Consider the following 22,075-nt stretch of genomic DNA (forward strand, 5'->3'; position numbering starts at 1 on the left):
CAAGCCAAAACTCGAAAGAACGGATGCAGACCGGCTTGAAGCTTTATTGAAGAAATAGCATCAATTTTCACCCCACTCAAAACCCGCCAGAAATTTCGATTTCCGATTGACAGATTATTAAAATTGACATGATATTAGTTGGAGAAAAACAATTTCAAACCACCCTCCATATAATAATATCTTATAGTAATCTAGCGATATGTCTCACCATTTTTTCAACTATACGCGAAGAGAAATGAAAGACAGCTAAACTTTACATGGGCGTATCAACGACCTTCAGTTTTGACTGATCGGACTGAAGGTTTCACTGATCTGTGCTAAGGCCAATCTTGTCGAAGTTTCTTTGAAACATGTGTTGGTTTGATCTCAAGATTTTGCTGATTTATTAGATCAATTGTTTTGTTTCTTTGAAACGCATTGGAATCTCAACTCTCAAGTTTTAGTCTATTGTTGACATAGTCAAAAACTAGTCCTTTACCGATATTTTCCTTGTGTAACCCAATGAATGTTGACTAATAATTTTTATTTGCCCTTAACATACACTCCGGTTGTTCTCCCTTTGATCTAGGATGTAAAATCGTCACTACACAACAAAAATCATTCAAAAACCATCCCCGATACGCCCAGCAATAACAGAATATCTAAGACAGTCAAAATATAAACTGGTTATCGATCATTCACTCTCGCACCTTTTTGATTTTTCATAAGACGCACCGGCTGCCTTTTGGTGTTAAATAGTTATTACCGCTGGCAACCCACGGAACGAGAGTGAAAAACTCGACACCGAACATTAAATTTAATGTATAAAATACAATTTTTCATTATAAAAACAGGTACGTAGACGCGACAAAGCGACAACGTCCGTAAAATTTTCGAAAAGATTTCAATATTTAGTCTTTCATGTCGAAATGCTAGCGAAATAATAATTGTATTACCATCTTTATAGATAAAATTTGGGAAAGTCTCCACGCGATGCAGAATCAAGATGGTAGATTTTTTATTACGTTTGAGACCGAATTTTCTTTTTTTAGAAAAAGGTAAGTAGAGGTTTTTTGGAGTTTTTAGTTGAAATCTCTCGGAAAGAGGAACTATTTTAAGTAGTGAAGTTAGCGCATAATGGCTTCTTAAAGATTTTTATACGTGTTGATTTCAATAACTGTTCTAATTTTTTTCGATAATTGCTGCCAATTTTCTCGCCAAATCTGTATTTTCATACAGAACAAACTTCTACTGACATCGATTTTGAGCATTTTTATTGCTATTGTTTTTTCCTTTCGTCATACACCTGCCAATTCCAAAACTTTAGAAATGTTTCGGTTTCCTTTGATATCTTCACATTATTTAAGTTTTTTTTTTTAATTACTCCGGAAATTATTATTTATCTACATAAATAGCTTATTCAAATGTAATTTATATTATCTGGTAACACTTTAAAAGTAAAATCGGTCTCAAACATATTAGAACAAAGACGCAAGTATATTTAAAATGAAATGAAGTCTCTCACGTGGCCAACTACAGTAAACGATTACATACTTATATCTATGATTATTTTATAAATATCTTTCTTTCCTTATTATTACAATAAATAAATCTAATTAATTTTTTTCACCTACATATCGGTTTTCAAAGTTTTTCATTTATAGTGTATCTTTTAACATTATACACAACCATGGTTAACAGTATATTTTTTTTTAATTTACGACTCTGGATTTTGGCATTGCGTTGTCTGAAAAAACTAAGAAATTACCGACTCTCTCGTGGCGGTTTTAATTTTCACATATATCTCACTCAAAGATGTGACCTTTCTAATTCTACGTAACATTTCTCCAAAAATCTATTTTTCCGCTAACTTACGCTAATCTTGTGCTGACGTGGCATATTCCGCGAGATAAACTCGATTGGCCCGCGTGTTTGATAATTTCTTAACATTAAACTATTCTACTTAACCTAAAATTACAATTAAGTCGCTTCCGTCATAAGCTGAACCGAGTGACTCACATTGAAGGGGGCTAAACAATAAACCGCTCACGTACCGCGAAAATAAAGTGCATACCACCAAAACAAAGGAGATGCGTTCCGTTTCCCGCGTTTTGTTTGACAGTTAGTTTTGGCGGGAAACAGAACGGTGACAGATTAAAAGTAATCTCGTTCCGTTTCATCGTAAGTTATGGCCGTTGGCGGAACGTTTGGAAATAGAATTTGGTGGAATTTTTAGAGTTATATCCATTCTTTGTGCGCGCAGCTGCAGGCGGGCTCAGGGGCGGGCCTCTGGCCTCACACTAGGAGACTCGGAGCGAGCCACTCGTCCTCCCCGATCTGGGAAATGATAAATAGTTTATGTAACACTAGTTGACCCGACAGACGTTGTCCCGTCTTAACTATGTATGCACGCGCGCATTCTGTCGATCGCTGACAGTTATTTCAAACCACTGACAGTTATATAAAATTAATATCGTCGTTATATTTTCGTATATTTTCTAATATTCCGCGCATTTTTTAAAAATTTTTCTTTCATAAGAACCTTCTCCCGACAACAACAAACACAACACAAATGAAATAGTGAAATCGGTTCAGCCGTCCACGCGTGATGGCGTGTGGGAAATAGGGATTAATTTTTATATATATAGATTTTCAGAATGTTGACGACATCATTGCCTCTTACAGTTAGCACATAGCGTAGTTTTTTGCCGGTATTATGAATGAATCTCCCGAAAAGAAAAGCATACGTACAGGTTGCACCTGAAAATGCTGCACAGGATAGTGCAGCACCTGAGGTGGCTGGGACATAGCAGCGACCCCCCCTACACCCCCCACTCCGCCAACGCCGCCGCTCAAGGCCCATGGGATCTGGACGCCGCCCATGCTATAGGTAAAAGAAAGAATTAGAATTTTTGGGTTAAATGTAGGTAAAAAGATTACATTTCTTTTACAAAATTTTGCATTTCTTCAGTAAATTAATTCTCACGTCTAAACTAAAGGCTCATTTAAACAAAGGTTAACCCCCTTATTCGTAGACGTTATTTATTAAAGGACGTAGCATTGCTGGGATAACAAGTCTGTTTCTCAGCTTTGTTTATCTGACAACCAACTAGATTTAAGTTGTATCTCAATATTAGCCAATCACAACGGCCCTATGTCTACGCACTACGAAGGCTGCCATGCCGTCAGAACTGAGAAACAGACTTGTTATCACAGCAATGCTCTGTCTTTAGATAAATAACGTCTATGATTAAGGGGGTAAGTACTCACCCCATATATTGCTGTTGATACCCCGCGAACTGTCCAGCGTACGTGTACCCCTGGACGCCCTGCACGCCTTGCAGGAACCCGCCGATCTGCTGCGGGTAGGTGTTGTACCAATAGGAAGTGGGGGGTACCCCACCAGCGGTGTACGCGGCACCGAATGGACTGTACGCGGTGCCTCCGAGCTAAAAGAAAAGTATTGTTTAGTGTTTTATCACGATGAGATAGTTTTGGTGAGACAAAACATTAGCTATTGAATATAGCATAATATCGAAGTCATACAATCTAAAAATCAGATTTTTAGGGAACTCATAAAAGATAATGATTTCTTATGTTTACGCAAATGTTGGCATTGAAGACGAGTTTACCGTTCGCTTAATGGCAAGTGTTTCGATCCATAAACAGTAGAAACATCCAACACATTGAATTACAAAGTATTGTTCGGTATTCCACTGCGCTCGTCTGAGACATGAGATGTTAAGTCTTATGTCCAGTAGCTACACTGGCTACAATGTTTTAAACAGTCGATCTTATGTGACAGTTCTGCGCTACCCAAGCACAAAAACCTTCATTATACATTCCATTATCCATACATAATTATGTTTTACCATTCATAACTTCATATCAAACGGAATAATTAATTGTACGAATGGATCTGTTAAATTAATGATGTTAATAATTAATTGAATTAATTTTGTTGATTCGTACTAATTGAATGTATTTAATTATTGAAGCGTTGATGAAATAGTGATGGTATAAATTTAAATTCTCATATTAAATTATAGCTTTTGCTTGCGGCTTCGCGCGCGTGTAGGAGTTTTCCGGGATAAAAGTCCCGTTTTATATTTTCCCGGGATAGAAAGTAGCCTATAACCTTCCCAGGGTCTTAAACCATCTCCATACCGAATTTCATAAAAATCCGTTCAGTAGATTTTGAGAAAATCGATAACATACGTAGTGGTCACGTGGCGGACTGAGGTGTTGGTTATCCGAAAAGAAGTTACAATATCTACCTACATTTTACAATTATATATGTTTTTATATATTTTTTTTTGTTTATTTACTCCTTAAGGAAAAGGCAAAGATTCTCAGCCATACACCCTAGTCTGTCTTTTCTTTTATACGTCTTCTTTATTACAATTTAAAGGCCGGAGCCATGTCTGTAATATTTTTTTTTATTTTACTGTTGACGGTCCGATCTACGCAGAATGAGCTCACAGTGTCTTGAAGTCTGTCCGGTCTTTTGGGTTCCGATTGAATTAAATGTAGAACTAGATCTCAGACTTATGCAAGCTTCCAACAATCTCCTCCATTGAAATTAGGATGATTTTTAATTTTAATAGTCTCGCGAATCATTCTAGATAGGAATCGGTGTTCTTTGGCAAGAATTTGTGGTTTGTCTAATCTTCGAAAGGTCAGGAGAAAATAATGATGTAAAAACCGCGATCAAATCCGCAAATTAGTTTTATTTTAATATCTAACATTCGCGTAGTAAACATAATCATTACTCTGTGTCGGGTATTGCTAAGGTCTCCTCACCTGTCCCTGAGCCTGGGCGTTGTTGGGATCTCCTGACTCTTTACCCCAGGAGCATTTGACGGGCTGTCCGTTCACGTCGGTGTTATGGACTGCAACGATGGCGTGGGTAGCGCTCTCCTTTGTTGAAAATCTGTGGGATTAAATATAACATAAGGTCGATATATGTACTATGTACTAGATTTTGCGTTCCGAATATCTGTGTTCAATTGAATTGAACTACAATCCAGTCAAACTGACTAGTATGGTCAATATTGACAGCTTGTGGTCGTGTACGGAGTGGCGCGCATGATATAAGAAACTCGAATCTTAATTTAAACTTGGATGTGAATAAAAAATATTAGTCAAATAAGTAAAATTATTTGTTGTTGTGAGTAAATAGGTTATAATAGTGACGTTTTGGTCGCCATTTCAGTTCAGATTTTGAACAAATAGTTTATATGGACGTTCGTCTATAGACTATACATCAATATACAAGGGTCATTTTGGCGGTTAATAAATGAAACTATACTCGTTATGTCTGCTAATACTGTGTTTAAATCGTCTATGAATAATGAATAATTACCAAAAATCTCATTTTTGCTTTTCTGATTTTTTGTTTGTTTTGTATTACGAATATCCGTGTTCGAATGCATTTCTATCTGAAAGTGTGATGTCGCTGCGACGAATTGTCTTAGAGTAGTAGTAGTGGCATTAGTGCGTAAAATTAAAATTACTTTTATTAATATCTATTGTGTTCGAAACTTACTCTTTTTAATTTTACATCTACGGCTCAAGTAACTTATTGCAGTGTTATTTCCGAGTAGATAAGTATGTGGTTTCATTTAGTAACGCGATGTCAAAATGACCCTGTATATAACCCGTGGACGGACAAATAAATCTGTACTTATAATTGTCCCATCGCAGACGTGTAGCGCTGTACTTGTATTATATATTGCATTTATCAAATGGGACAATTTTTTTATTGCTTTGATAGACGAGACGAGCTTGCCAATCGCCTGATATGCGATACGATCCATAAACAGTAGAAACACCTCCTTTAATTACAAAGTATTTGGTATTCCACTGCGCTCGTCTGAGACATGAGATGTTAATTATTATGTCCAGTAGTTACACTGGCTACAATGTCCTTCAAACCCACAACAGTACCTACTTGGCAGAAATAGACATTACGGTGGTACCTACCCAGGCTCTCACATATGAGACACAATACAATCTTTCAAATTCATCCGTGGTGCCTTATAACTAGCTTATCTAGTAGTAAACGTCCCTATTTTTGAGGTTAAAACGCCTCCTCAGATCATGATTTTGTCACCCGTATTGTTATGAAGGGAAGTGGACAATTAATATTTCCAACTCCTCCCTATTTGATTAATTTCGTTGCGGGATAATGACATATTAGTTTTCCCTGAGACTCGGCGATCTTCACTGCTCGGTGTCATACAATTTCACTGCTGATCCTGGCTCACAGGAGTTGTAGTGGTGGGTGTGAGGGCGGAAAAGTCTCATATGAGACTCAACAGTACAATAAACCTCGTTTTCTTTCTTACCTGATAAAAGCATATCCCTTATCTTTGAACACCCGTATCTCCTGGATGGTGCCGAACGGCTGGAACGTCTTCTGCATCAGCTCTTCAGTGAGGCCGGTGGTGAGACCTCCGCAGTACACCGTGCAGTTGGTCGGCGAGCTCTGGTTGTACACCTCATCGAATGTGAGCGGTTTGGAGTTCACTGGAAACGTCGGGATTTTTAATACTATTAGTTGGTTTATGGTGACATGATTTTATAGTCGTTTTGGAACCGAATACTTTAAGTTTTGTATCAAAACAGATTTTGAAAAATACCAAACATTAAAAATGTTTACGAATAAATGAACTAGTGGTAATACATTATCAAACTCGACTTCTCTTGAACTCAATTAATTCACTATTTCTTTTCTACAAATTGTTTTATGTAACCACATGTTTTAAAACGACTATGAAATCACGGAGTATAGCATATCATCATCATCAGCCCCAGGATATCCACAATGAACATCCCCGAAAGATTTCCAGATATATACCATATAAGCTTTTGCTCGCGGCTTCGCCCACGTAAAGAAGTTTTTCAGAATCAACCTCCCGCTATACCTAGTCTTGCCATAAATATTGTAATAAAGAAAAAAGAAAATTGTTAACTGCAAATAACATTTATTACTTTTACAGTGTGTCAGTTTAATACATAAATATAAAACAATTAAAAATATAAAAGCTTATTCGAAGTGGTCTCCATTGGCTGCAATACAGTCCTTTAAACGATGAGGCCAGTTATCAATAGAAGCACGCACTCTTTCCATGGGAAAATTCTTCACTGCCAATCGTATAGATTGTTTTAGGGACTCCAAATTATCATGGCGTTTAGAGCAAGCTGTACTCTCTAAAACTGACCACAAATCATAATCCAGCGGATTAAGATCGGGACTAGACGACGGCCAGTCTTCAGCTCTGATGAAGTCCGAAACGTTCGATTCCAACCAAGACTGCGTGGACCGAGCTTTATGACCCGGCGCCGAGTCTTGCTGGAAGGACCATACTTGGTTATTGAACATGGTGATGTTAAGGGGCTTAACTACCTTCTCAAGAATGGTATCTTGATACACTTGTGCCGATGTTTTGATACCTTTTCACAAAAATATGGCTCAGTCACTCCTTCATAGCTAACACCCCACCAAACCATCACTGAAGTCGGATAATGTCCACGTTGCACTCTGTCGACTAATTGGGAAGCTTCCTTAGAGCTTTGAGCATAAATACGGTCATTTTGTTTGTTAAAATGTTGCTCAATTGTAAAAATTTTCTCATCCGTAAACAAAATTTTTCTGTGACCTCCCTTTGCGTACCGCTTCAGTAGTTGTTTCGATTTTACCACCCTATTCTTCTTTAAATTATCAGTTAAGAAATGGCCAGTGCGTCTCTTATAGGCTGCAAGTCCTAAGTCATCTTTTAAAATACGCGACATGGTTCTAGGTGCTATCTTCATTTCCCGAGATAAAATCTTTTGCTTTCGGACAGGATTTCTTCGAATTCTTTCCCTTACTGCTTTGACCACCTTTTTCGTACGAACACTACGTGGACGGCCAGATCTTTTCTGTCACAAACAGAGGAGGTCTCATTGTACCTATTAATAGCCCGGTACACAAACATTTTACTAATACCAAGTGTATGGAGAGTTTTAAAAATTGCATTTGGCTCCATACCTACTTTGTGTAATGCTATCACAGCGATTCGGTTCTCTTTATCACCCCACACCATTTTAATATCGCAAAATATTTTACAATGTATTGGCGCCAAAATGAGAAAACACAATGAACAATCGTATAAAAATGACAGATTCGAAATTCAAATGTAATATTTTTTTATAATTAAGTGTAACAGTATTTATGGCCAGACTAAGTATATTTTCCCGGGATACAAAAATAGCCCATAATCTTCCTAGGGTCTACTATCTCTCTACGAAACTTCATAAAAATTCGTTCAGTAGATTTTGAGAAAATCACTATTTTGGTCATAGTGGCTTTCACATCAAAGGTATATGCTGTCGCGGACTTTTATTTAGAACTATTTAAGACAAACAATCCTACGGTACATAATTTTTGTCTAACTCCAACGGTTTAGGCAGCGTACGCCATGATAGCAATTATTTTTCGACTCACTCGATATGTATCTTTATATTATGACGAAATTCCATAAAATCATTATAAATTGTAGCCTATGTGTTATTCTGATGTATGACCAATATTACTGTAAAGTTTCAACAATATCCGTTCAGTAGTTATTTCGTGAAAGAGGAACAAACATACATACACCCATCCTCACAAACTTTCGCATTTATAATATAAGTAGGATACAAGTAAATAAATAAACAGAAAACGTTTTCAATATTTTTGTCGCATTATACTTTTTACAATGCATACAATACAGATTATAATAGTTAAGCAGGTAGATCGACCTATTTTTTTTAATTTTAAGGTACTTCGTCGACACGTGGCAAGTAAATACAAGATATAAAAAGAAAAATAAACGTAGCATCACGGGTTTCCTTTTCAGTGCTAGGCAGAGGTGTAACACGTTTTTTTGCTTTGAATGACGATCAGCTTGCCTTTCGCCTGATGGTAAGCGATACGATCCATAAACAATAGAAACACCAACTTTAATTACAAAGTATTGTTTGGTATTCTGTCCTTGCCATCTTGAGACATGAGATGTTAATTATTATGTCCATTGTCCAGTAGTTAACAGGCTACAATGTTTTTCAATAGCGTGTGTAATGTTTCTTGTTAGTGGCGATAGCCTAGTTGGGTGTGGAACGGACTGCCAAGACGAATGTCCGCAGGTTCAAATCCCAAGGGCACACACCTCTGACTATTCTAAAAAATCCTGCTTTAACGGTGAAGGAAAACATCGTGAGGAAACCTGCACATCTGAGAGGTTCTTTATAGGAATTTCGAAGGTGTGTGGAGTCTATCAATCCGCACTACAGCGTGGTGGACTAAGGCCTAATTCCTCTCAGTAGTAGAGGAGGCCCGTGCTCAGCAGTGGGCAAGTATACAATACAGGGCTAATATTATTATATTATTATAATGTTCTTCAAACCTACAACAGTGATTACATATTGCTTGACGGCAATAACACGTTGCAGTGGTACCTACCCAGCCGAACTCACATATGAGACATTTCAGTAATCGTATTACTTAATACGTATTTTTCCTGACCCATTTCCCAATACTCATCGCATATTAATGTAAAACGGAGTGTTTAGCGCAACGCGCCGAAACGCGGAAACTACGAGTGTACATCGGAAATTACTGGTATATCTACTGAGTTGTTACTACCAAGCGGTATACTGCAGTATTTGAACCAACGCATGTTATTCATTATGAAACTATATATCATTTCAGCCGGGAATCGTTTACTACTGGACATAGGCCTCCCCTAATGAGGGACCGGTTCTGGGCCGGCCTCATCGGACTCCGACGACCCTGATCAGGTCGCCGAACTATAATATTATAGAATAAACTCCCCTTTTCCGTCTATCTGTATGTTATCGATTTTCTCAAAATCTACTGAAGGGATTTTTATGAAATTTGGTATGGAGATAGTTTAAGATCCTGGTGAGGTTATATGCTACTTTTTATCCCGGGAAATATAGCGGGACTTACATCCCGGAAACCTTATTCAAGCGGGCGAAGCCGATTGAGCCGATGAGGAAAAACAAGATTAAAATATGTGGATTTAATGCTCTATGCCATTGACGGAGCAATTTTCTCGTCGTACACGTAATTTTTTGAAAATAAATTGCCCGGTCTCTATAAACGTAATTGCAAGGCAAATTCTCGTTCGCATTGACAGGCAAGATTAGATCGGCCTAAACGATAATCATATACGAGATTTTTTCATAATCGTTGATGTTTCATCCTCTCCCACTGACGGTCCTGAGCCGAGGTTCATAACTAGTAAGTGGGTTGCCCTCAGGCAGTCCCGGATCTTCAATTTATTGGAGGGTAAAATCTGGATAATGCAGGCCCCGACCAACTATATTTTTAACTTTGTCATCATCATCATTTCGCGCCGCGCGGGTAATAAATGTGTGTAATGTTCTGGATGTCTCAGTAATCAAAGTTGCGTTAATTATGAGTTGTGTATAAGTTTGCCAAGTTTGGATTTGCCCTCTGAAATCGTCGCCCGGAACATGGGCATCGGCTTGACCCCCATAGATCCGCGCCTGCACCCAGGTCGCTTAATTTCCAAGGGTTGCGAGCGCCTACATCACTCACCCAAAAATTCGGTGTATTTGTATAAACCGGTTCTGCCATAAACAAACGTAGACAGGTAAAAAAGAGAATTGTTTGACAGATTTTAATATAATTTGTACAATAATTATAAAATGTTGGTAGATTTTTTACTTTGACTTTTCGGATGACGACCTCAGTCCTCCTTGTTACCAAGGGTGTAGTCTTCGAAACATTGGGAGAAAATTATAATTTAAAAACCGCGATAAAATCCGAAAACCATTTTTCGATGTCTAACTCGCGTAAGCATAAGAAATCACGATACTCGCAAGTACACGTCCCTTATTCTGTATGATAGTGTAAACGCGTAACGCGGCCGTGTCATGTTATCTTCGAGAAATGTGCGTGGAATGGTATTCTGTAAGCCAAATTTCTATAGTCCTAAACATGATGCGTTGTGTTACGTGCTTGTTACGCACTAAAATTAACGTGCGGGATAGAGAATAAGGCCTCTGGACGTAATAAGACTTAACTTTTCATGTCTCAGGATGACGAGCGCAGTGGAATACCAAACACTTTGTAATTCAAGGTGTTGGTGTTTCTACTGTTTATGGATCGTATCGCTTACCATCAGGCGAACGGCAAGCTCGCGTCATCATTCCAAGCAAAGAAAAACTTAATATTGCAATACGCTGAAATTTCGCTTTATATTATAATTTTAAATATAAACGTTCCTTATTACTCATAGAGTTCAATTTACAGTATATATTTACATCCCTACAAAGCCAACGAACACCTCGCGGACATTCCATTCCAAATTCAAATTCAAACAGTATTTACGTAAACAATTTTGACAGTTCTCTGGACAGGCGCAAATGAAACGAAAATAAAACAGAGCTGGTTGTATCTGCTCTTTGTGATTCCAACTCCCTTTGATCTCTGAAAGCGTCAAAGGCAACCAGTAATTAATAATTTATGCCGTGTAATGAATTTGTTAACATTTCTATACAATTAGAAATGCAAACTTTGCAATTTAAAAGGTTATTATTGATCAAAGAGGTATTGTTTCGAATGAAGGATCTCTCGTCAGTAGATTATTTGGACGTCTTACTATCAGTGGAGTTGTGTTGCAGTGGCGAAGTCCATATACTGTCCCATTGCTGCACGGGCCTCCTCTACTACTGAGAGATTAGGCCTTAGTCCACCACGCTGTAGTGCGGATTGGTGGACTTCTCATACCCTCAAATCCTAGAGAACTTCTGAGGAATGCAGATTTCCTCACGATGTTTTCCTTCACCGTTAAAGCAAGCGATAATTCACAAATACACATAACTTTAGATAAGTCAGAGGTGTGTTTGGGTTGTGAACCTGCGGACATTCGTCTCGGCAGTCCGTTCCACAACCAACTAGGCTATCGCAGCTTATACCTGATTAATAGGGTTGAATTAGTTCTATTATTTTACATTACCTAACACCTGATTGTATTGTAATATTTTAAATAAAAATTTAAACACTGTATAATAATAATATCAGCCATGTATTATATACTTGCCCACTGCTGAGCACGGGCCTCTTCTACTACTGAGAGGGAATAGGCCTTAGTCCACCACGCTGTAGTGCGGATTGGTAGACTCCACACACCTTCGAAATTCCTATAGAGAACTTCTCAGATGTGCAGGTTTTCCACATGATGTTTTCCTTCACCGTTAAAGCATGATTTTTTAGAATAGTCAGAGGTGTGTTTGGGATTTGAACCTGCAGACATTCGTCTTGGCAGTCCGTTCCACACCCAACTAGGCTATCGCCGCTTTAAGTACTGTATTTTGTATTTAATATTTCATACGACTTAACAGGGCACATAGCTCGCAGAACTGATGGCCGATGGGGCAAGAAGGTTCTGGAATGGAGACCACGAACTGGCAAGCGCAGCAGACGTCCACCCACGAAGACAGATGACCTCATAAAAGTAGCAGGAGGTCGCTGGATGCGGGCTTACAATAGGTCGAACTAAATCTTTGGGAGAGGTGATCAGCAGTGGACATCCTTCGATTGATGATGATGATGACACGACTTAAAATTATTTTGTATTTTAAATACATGCTGATAGTATTTTAACGGCGTAAAGGAAGACGCCACTGTAGAGGAACAAATGGTTGCGTTCCTCTATGGAAGGGGAAGATTCCCAGTCAGGCAGATGTTGTGACCGGTCGCGGTTCCTATTCGGAGGTAGTATATACTGCGTCGCGCAAATTGTGCAATCGCAATCCAGGATCGTTTATCGCCATCTTGCGTGATTGCTATGCGATAAATCATTACAGTTGTGTCAATACCACATAGGTCTACTCGTAGTTCCATTGATGTTGATGAGATGGCGGTATATATACTAATTGTACCGCCACAATAATTTGTAATTTGTATTTTAATTAAAGCTAAGTATGTATTTAGCTCAAATCTGGCGGTAATTTCTTCTCCGTGGAAAAATAATATTGCGACGGTCCCTACGTAAATATTGACAATCCCTATGCAAAGTATTGAATCTGGAAAATGCAATTTTGCAGATTCGATACTATACGTAGGAACCGTCGATTGGCAAGCGGAGTTTTGGACGTCTTCAACAATTTCGTAATGGTCATAAGAATCTGATGAATTTTAACAGGCCTATATTCAGCACTTGATCTTCTAATAGATTAGCCTGGAAATCTTTAGCCGAGGCTTGTATACAGCAGTGGACTTCCAAAGCTGAAGAAAAAGAAGATTCTAGGTGTCGAATTGTGTATAATAGTGGACTTCTAAAGGCTGAAGAAGAAAAAGGATTCCAGGTGTTACGACTTACGCTCGTTCTTGGGCGCTGGCGGTTTCCTGGTTGCCCAGTTGGTGCGGATCGACCTGGAGCCAAGCCACTGCCCGTTCATCGACGTGATAGCCGATTCCGCCTCCTGCAAAATAATTGTATAGATGTTTCATACTTGCACGGGATATTGAGCCCAGTGCACCTGATAGTAAGTGGAGTCAAATAGAATGTCGACTGACGAGAGATGATTACCCTTCGACAGTCGACACAATTTTGCCGGCCTGTTGGAACTGGGCATATGCCTGTTGACTTGTTTACTAAGGGTTTGTTGTCAAATAATCATTATAAATGTATGGTGGTGATGGGAATGGTATATTTTAGGTAGATGAAAGTTGTTTAATGTTTGTTGTTTATATAAAAAAAGCCCAGAGTTCCTTTCTGCCTTTCTTCTTCGGGTAGTCATCGCTTAGGTAGTAGTGAAAGGTAGGTTAGTTAGAGGGCTTTTTATCGTCCTCACCGGTGAGGATCGCGACGCGTTCCTCCTTTTGTTATAAAGATTATATACATCATTTTTATTCCTTCTTTCCTGCCAGCCCGAGCTGGCTTCTTTGTTTACTTTCTACTCTTTCAGCTTTTTTATATCCTATATTAAATGTCTGTAACTATATAAGCAACTTAATTTGGATAATAATTAGATATTATCATTTACCTTGATTTATCATAAGTGTAACTATGTTTGCCTACGCGATGAAAAAGCATTTTATTTTAATGTATACTGTAAACGGGAGTTATATTTTTTGATTTAAAGAAACTCTCATAAGCAGCGATAGCCTAGTTGGTTGTGGAACGGACTGCCGAGACGAATGTCCGCAGGTTCAAAACACAAACACACCTCTGACTTTTCTAAAAATATGTGTGTATTTGTGAATTGTCGCTTGCTTTTGGTAAAGGAAAACATCGTGAGGAAACCTGCATACCTGAGAAGTTCTCTATAGGAATTTTGTGGGATTGTGAAGTCTACCCGCACTACAGCGTGGTGGACTAAGACCTAACCTCGATAGTAGAGGAGGCCCGTGAAACAGTGGGACATTATATAATATAGGGCTGATATACAGAAACTCTGTAAAATAATGACTACCTCGGTGCTGTACTACATGCGCGGTAACCAACGCTATGAGGTCCTGGGTTCGAATTCCGGGTCGGACAAAGTGATATTTGGGTTTTTCTGCTCAGTATCAGCCCGGAGTCTGGAATTTGTGCCCGATATGGCGATAGGCTCGCCCCCTATCACATCATGGGACGGAACACACTTGGCGTAAAGTGGGTGCCCTTGTGATAAATGCGTGATGTGTGTTTTATTGTAAAAAAATGATTGAAAACTGAATAGAGTATTCAATATAATAATCAGTTGTTCCGAAAACATCGTGTTTTAACATGTTATGGGCTAAGGAGTCGGAAATAAGACAAAGCGTTTTATAACCCTAACCACAATAATTTATTTGTACACATTTATATTTTTATGGGAAAGCGTGCAATACGTATTTATATTAAATACATTGATTATAATGCAAATGTCGACCATCCCACGCATATTACGCGATTTCTTCAAGGTTTGTGTACGTATTATATTCTGTTATAAAGAAGTAATCTTACTAAGACATTAAACATTATATTTATTATTGACGTATATTCTATAGTCACGAATGTCATATAAACTATTTGTTCAAAATCTGAAATTAATGGCAACCAAAACGTCACTGTTATAACATATTTATTCAGAACAACAAATAATTTTACTTATTTGACTAATATTTTTTAATCAAATCCAGGTTTACATTTAGACTCGAGTTCTTATATCATGAGCGTCACTCCATACACATCGATAAGCTAATATTGACTATACTAAAGTCAGTTTGAATGGATTACAGTTCAATTCAGTTGAACACAGTGAACGTTCGGAACGCCAAATATAATACGTAGTACCTACATATATATCGATGTTAGTTATAGATATATCTGGAGCAATTTAGTGCTCCAAAAGTATCAATTGGTAAATCATTGACTTATTTGAAATGTCCGTGTGACAAGATGTCACAGCATCCTTAGATATTAACACAAATAACGTATTTAAAGAAAATATGTGCAAAAACGTGCAAATCACGATATAGAATAATCTAGTTCCTACGGGCCGGCATAATTGTGTCGACTGAAGGGTAATCATGTCTCGTCAGTCGACATTCTATTGGACTCTATTCCACTTACCCTCAGAAGCAGAAGGGTCACTTTGGCGTGTCCATTTGAAATATCCGTGTTTTTATGTTTGTATGCAAACTAAATATGTTTTCGAGTTAATACTTAACCACTCCTTTGCCTTTAAGACAGAAATAAGTTGATCTAAAGGTGTAGAAATAAAAATAAAATGCTTTATTCATCACGGAAGCGAACATAGCACTTATGATAAGTAAAAGTACATGAGATTTAATTATTATTTAGATAAAGTCGCTTATATAACTAAAGACAATTTATATTGGACATATAATAAATGAAAGATTATGAAGTATACCAAGAAGCCAGCTCGGGCTGGAAAGAAGAAATAAAAAATGTATATAATCTTAATAATAAAAAATTCTTAATGTAATTTAGTGCTTTAGTATTGTTTATAATGATTGTGTTCCGTGCTATGGCTTTCGCTAAAAAAAAAATAAAAAAAAAATAAAGGGAGTAACGCGTTGCGATCCTCACCGGTGAGGACATGAGCTCTATCCTAGCTAACCTACCTTTCACTAGCTACCTTAGCGATGAAATAAAAGAAAGTATTACTTACAGATTTCTTCAGGAAGGAGACGAATCCGTAGCCTTTCGATTTCAAAGTCTGCGGGTCTCTCACCACGCGACAATCCCTGTGAACAAACAATAATCTTAATTAACATCATCACACTACTTAGTGGCGGCTCTAAACGCGCTTACAGAGGCCCCGGCAGAGTAAAAACACGTTCCCCTGTTTTAACAGTTTCGTCGGTAAGAACGTAAAGGTCCTGCGAGGCACCGCGCGAGGCCTCTGTAAGCGCGAGGCCCCGGGCGGCTGCTCAATTCCTCCCCCAAAGGCCGCCTCTGACACTACTTATCTTACAAATAAGACCCGTATTTACAATACTATGAGGACATTGCGCCTGAACGCATAGTATCACCCTCAGCACAATAACAAACATAGGAGTCTAAATTATCCGCATATACTTATCCTATTTTTCAAATAGGCGAAAACCGTTGAAAAGAACGAGATAAATATGTTGCTAAGATCGGCTTGTCGGCCGCGGTCACCTCGATGATACCGAATTAAAAATCAAATGTCAAATGTTACAACTTGTAAACGCGCAAACACAATTAAGTTACGTTATACTTGTCTTAGAAGGAATTTTAACACCTAACATGTTTTTATTACATAGATACGTTGTCCGAGCTCAATATTGGCAAGACAAAAGCAAGGTAATTGCCCGACATTCACTTAGTCAACTTCTAACCACTGTCGCGGGTAGTTGTAAGCTTACTAACTTTTGTATTTTTATAAATAAAATGCCTTCCTGTGTTTTTAGACGATGTACAAATTATACTCCAAAAAAAAAAACGTTTCATTTCATACGTTAGTAATAAGTATACACCATTTAACTTGTTTTTAACTAATAAATACATTTTAATCTTCTGTCATGGCGACCAATAAACTAGATGGCCACGGCGGTCGACGCTCGGGCCGTATCAATGCGAGCCGCTAGGGCTGTGACTATAGTAAATACTGCGCTGTTTTTATGTGCAATTTTGTTAGTCTATTTGTAAAACGTCATTGCGCGACACAATTAAATTTCTTGCTGTGAAAGACGATTTACACTCAAATATAATAGTATTCTATGCTTGTTATTGTTCTATATCGACTATTTCATAGTTCTCTTTGTTCAGCTTTGTTTAATATTTAATTGAAGTGGAGTTGTATTTCAATATTAACCAATCACAGCGCCCCGTGTCTACGCACTGCGGAGGTCATGTCGAAAGCACTGAGAAAGGGAACTGTTATTGCATTGCTTCGTACTTCGCAAAGTAATGTTTTTAAAAAGGGGCCATACTTTTATTATAATAAGTGTTCCGTCATTTCATTATATTAAAATTTATATATTTTCTGATTTTGTTAAAAAACTATCTTCCAAAGCTTGTTCTAAAAGCTTATGACGAAAAAAGACAAAATTATAGAATAGAAACAGAGTTTCACACTTTTGACAAACGCCCAACTCACTGCCTTCTATAGTTTTCATTTTTTTTTATTCGTTTCGGTTTATAAACCTTGCAAGTACTCTCTCTGTACAGACAGAGTACTTATGGAGGAAATACAGCCAAAGACAGCGCTTGCAAGGTGCAGGGACTATCTATATATATAAAAATGAATCCCTAATTCCCTTGGTCACGCCATCACGCGTGAACGGCTGGACCGATTTCACTATTTTTTTTTGTTGTGTTTGTTATAGTCAGGAGAAGGTTCTTATGAAAGAAAAAATAAAAAAAAAATGCGCGGAAAATAAGAAAACTTAACGAAAATATTAATTTTATATAGCTGTCAATTGATTGAAATAACTGTCAGCGATTGACAGAATGCGCGCAGCAAATTCATAGTTAAGACGGGACAACGTCTGTCTGGTCAACTAGTTATATTATGTTTATTGTAATGCTCATGAGACACGCATTCTATCAATAGCTGACAGTTATTTGAAATAACTGACAGTTATGTAAAATTAATATTGTCGTTAAATTTTCTAATGTTCCGCTCAACTATTTTTATTTTTTTCTTTTATAAGAACCATCTCCTTTAATTAACACAACAAAAAGGATTATCAAAATTGTTCCGTCACGTGTGATGCGACGACCAAGGGAAATAGAGATTAATTTATATATACAGATTTGTGTAAAAATCTATGCTTATTATAAAAGTCCCCAAACGCTGGCTGTATGAGATCTATTTTCTCAAAATCTACTGAACGGATTTTTGTAAGGTTTTACTAAGATCCAATTCTTGAGGGAGGTTTAGATTAATACGTTACGGTTTCATGTAAATTGACTAATAACGATTATTGTTGAAGAGGTCGCGTGAAAAAAAAAATTTTTTGGTCGAGATTTACGCGGGAGAAACTTTGTGAGAAAATGATTTTCACGCGGCCGCTGCCGCGAGCACAGCTAGCTATAACATAAGCCTTAATAGTGATTCAAGATTCAAGAGATTCAAGTTTCAAGATTCTTTATTTGTTAAACATGAGTATACACACAAAGCATGCGAGTTGTTCAGTATTATATATAATAATAATAATATCAGCCCTGTATTATATACTTGCCCACTGCTGAGCACGGGCCTCCTCTACTACTGAGAGGAATTAGGCCTTAGTCCACCACGCTGGCCTAGTGCGGATTGGTAGACTTCACCCACCTTCGAAATTCCTATAGAGAACTTCTCAGGTGTGCAGGTTTCCTCACGATGTTTTCCTTCACCGTTAAAGCGAACGATAAATTCACAAAGAATACACACATGATGTTTAGAAAAGTCAGAGGTGTGTGCCCTTGGGATTTGAACCTGCGGACATTCGTCTTCGCAGTCCGTTCCACACCCAACTAGGCTATCGCCGCAGTATTATACTTATATATAAAATGATCTGTCATGTTTGGCCTTAAGGGGTACAAATTTATTTGTTTTTTGTTAATCTGATGATTGTGAGTCAGCGATATTTAAATAAGTTCGAATAAAAACAGATATTATTTTTCACGCGTAACGTATGCAAAGGTCACAACGTGGAAATTTTTGACTTTTCAGATTAGTATTCATCTTTATTTAAGACATTCACAAGAACGACTTGGAAAAAAAGGACGTAATAAACAATTGATGACAAAAAGTAAGCCCGGTGTTTCTTTCTGCCTTTCTTCTTCGGGTAGTCATCGCTTAGGTAGCTAGTGAAAGGTTAGGTAGGCTAGGGCTCATATCCTCACCGGTGAGGATCGCGACGCGTTAGCCTTATATTTCTCCCTACCTGCCAACCTGATCTGGCTAGTTTGTTTTTACCTTATGCCTTGTATTCCATAAGAATTTTTCTCTAATTTAAAATGTCCGTAGTTATAAGTGATCTTGAGTGTGAATCAGAAATAATAATAATCATTCTTATAAATTGTTTTGACGTATCATAAGTGCAACTTTGTTCGCTTACGTGATAAATTTATTTATTTATTTAAGGACTTCCGTCACAGGCATATAATAAATACAATGTCGTAGCATTATTACAATTAACAATGTGACGTGCCTCTTCAATTATAGGAGACCACAGCATGCAAATTTATATATTAGTACAGCGGCAAAAATAATAATGTTTGTATTTTATTATATTTTATTCATTTATTTATGAGTATATTTTTCAAACAGGTCGGCTTGTGTCGAATGAGGGGAAATCATCTATCGTCAGTCGACACTGGACTCCACTCTTACCATCTGTCATTTTCAAAAGTCAAAACATCGAATCGTCTATTTAATCTATACGAATTTACGTCAATAACCAGAGGGTATACTTCGAAAAACGAACATCGGTCTGAAACGACAAACTTCGGATTTAACTCTACTACCAAATTGCTTCGGATCTGTCACCGTTCTGTAGCTTACCTTAGCGGAAGGATTAATTCCCCGTATATATTTCTTGGAGAAAGCAGTGGAACTTTCAGTTTTGCTTAAGCATACCCGACTATAATTAACCATAACTCGGATATCGCTACGGACTGCTGGGGCGGGTGGAGTTGCACTGCAAGCTATGACTTCTAATGGTATGTAGTGGCGCTCTCAACGACCTATTTCTGGTCCGTGCGCACCGCTTTTTTTGTTTTTTTTTTTTTTTTTTTTTTTTTTATTTCCATAACCTTGTTCTTCACACCGAATGCACGCCCATGCACGGGGAAAAATTATGCCGCGACTCTAGGCACATAGTGTAATGTGTATAGCTCTTGCTTGCCAAATACACAGTGAGGCCTGTAAGGATTCGCGAACAACTCCCCTCCCTCGCCCTTCCAACCATGCTAACAAACTCCTACTCCTTCCTCTTCTCTTCCCTCCCTCTATCCCCTCCCTTCTTCCTCCAGGGCCCTGTGACCGAATAGCTGCGGGTTGCTAGCGTACCGTCCGCTGGCACCCTCAGTGATAGCGGTAGGGCCCACCAAATCTTCATTAGAACTGCCGTGGTTGCTAAGCCGGGGGATCGCTTGTACACCGTTAGCAGGGTATCCCCGGTGACAACCGCGGCAGTTCCCAAAAAAGAATACCTTGTTCTGTACTGTTCTTTTGTTTAGTTACTTGTTTTCTTTTATTTTGTATGGGACACTCACGTTTGGGTAATATTTATTTGTATAAATTCTATGCGGTAGCTTTTTGTTAGCAACTTTATTTATTTAAATACATAAACATTGTATTATTTATCCGCAAGCTTTCTTAAAATAAATAAACTTTATCCTCGTAGAAGGTTTTAAAAAGGGATGGCGAAACTCTATAAGTTCTTACAAATTCCATGTCTGAAATATTGCGATGAACCGATCGGATCCGTAACACTTCGTAGTGCCAAAATGTGCGGACCACTGCGGATTTCGTTCGAAGTAGACCCTCAGAACCTTCTAGACGTCATGGCGTCGTATCCTCAACCGACATAAAGGAAAATAATTTAATACACAATAAAATGACAGCAACGTCGTAGCACTTTAAAAAATTAGTCGACGATACGCGAAGATTTGGCTGTTGGCGCCCCGCCAATGAGACGCGGTCGGACTGAAAGCGGGTAGAGTACATTAATATCTCGTAAGCATTGACGTATATTCTATAGACACGAACGTTCATAAACATTTTGTTTAAAATCTAAACTAAAATGGCGACCAATATTCACTGTTATAACCTATTTATTCACTTGAATAATTTTACTTATTGACTAATGTTTTTTTATTCAAATCCAGGTTTACACTTACACTGGAGTTCTTATATCATTAGCACTACTCCGTATAAACCAGCTGTAAATATTGACCATACTAGTCAGTTTGAATGGATTCCAGTTCAATTCAGTTGAAGACAGTGAATGTTCGGAACGCCAAATCTAGTACGTAGTACATATATATCGATGTTCGTAATATAACATCAGATTTTCATTTCTAGCTAATGGTGGTTGCAGAACGTAACTTGACCTAAATTAGTTTGGCTAAGCTCGCATAGTCGTAAATGAAAAATGTTTATTTACACAAAGGATTTTGTTATAACCAATATACGAAGTATGAATTTTAATAATGTACTTCAACGGTTCCTATATTAGGCTATTTTGTATCGTGGGATCCTGAAAGCTGAGATATTTCTACAGTTATTGACTAAAATTAAAAATTAAAATTTTCGACGAAATAAGGCCCTCTGACTTTACAAGAAACTTGTGAAACAGGCCTTTAGTAATTTATTTATTTTTGCCTAAATGTTATATTAAACATACGTAATTACCCCCTTATTCATAGACGTTATTTATCTAAGGACGGAGCATTGTGATAACAAGTCTGTTTCTCAGCTTTGTTTATCTGACAGCCAACTAGATTCAAGTTGTACCTCAGTATTAGCCAATCACAACGGCCCTATGTCTACGCACTGCGAAGGCTGCCATGTCGTCAGCACTGAGAAACAGACTTGTTATCACAGCAATGCTCCGTCCTTAGAT

At 37.9% G+C, this 22,075-nt stretch overlaps 1 protein-coding gene across 1 annotated transcript in view; it reads right to left on the reverse strand.

The window, feature by feature from the left end:
• Nucleotides 1–2,183: 2,183 nt before the first annotated feature.
• LOC119188417 (nucleolysin TIA-1) overlaps nt 2,184–22,075 on the reverse strand; it is a 111,650-nt gene continuing 91,758 nt past the window's right edge. The window contains exons 4-10 of the mRNA XM_037442791.1: nt 16,162–16,237; nt 13,380–13,482; nt 6,330–6,510; nt 4,783–4,912; nt 3,250–3,428; nt 2,731–2,863; nt 2,184–2,316 (exon numbers count right to left, since the gene is read on the reverse strand). Coding sequence (XP_037298688.1) covers nt 2,275–2,316; nt 2,731–2,863; nt 3,250–3,428; nt 4,783–4,912; nt 6,330–6,510; nt 13,380–13,482; nt 16,162–16,237 — 844 coding nt within the window. The 3' untranslated portion in view covers nt 2,184–2,274. The remainder of the gene's footprint in view (nt 2,317–2,730; nt 2,864–3,249; nt 3,429–4,782; nt 4,913–6,329; nt 6,511–13,379; nt 13,483–16,161; nt 16,238–22,075) is intronic.

The sequence above is a fragment of the Manduca sexta genome, chromosome 1 (genome assembly GCF_014839805.1).
Source record: "Manduca sexta isolate Smith_Timp_Sample1 chromosome 1, JHU_Msex_v1.0, whole genome shotgun sequence".
Classification (NCBI taxonomy): domain Eukaryota; kingdom Metazoa; phylum Arthropoda; class Insecta; order Lepidoptera; family Sphingidae; genus Manduca; species Manduca sexta.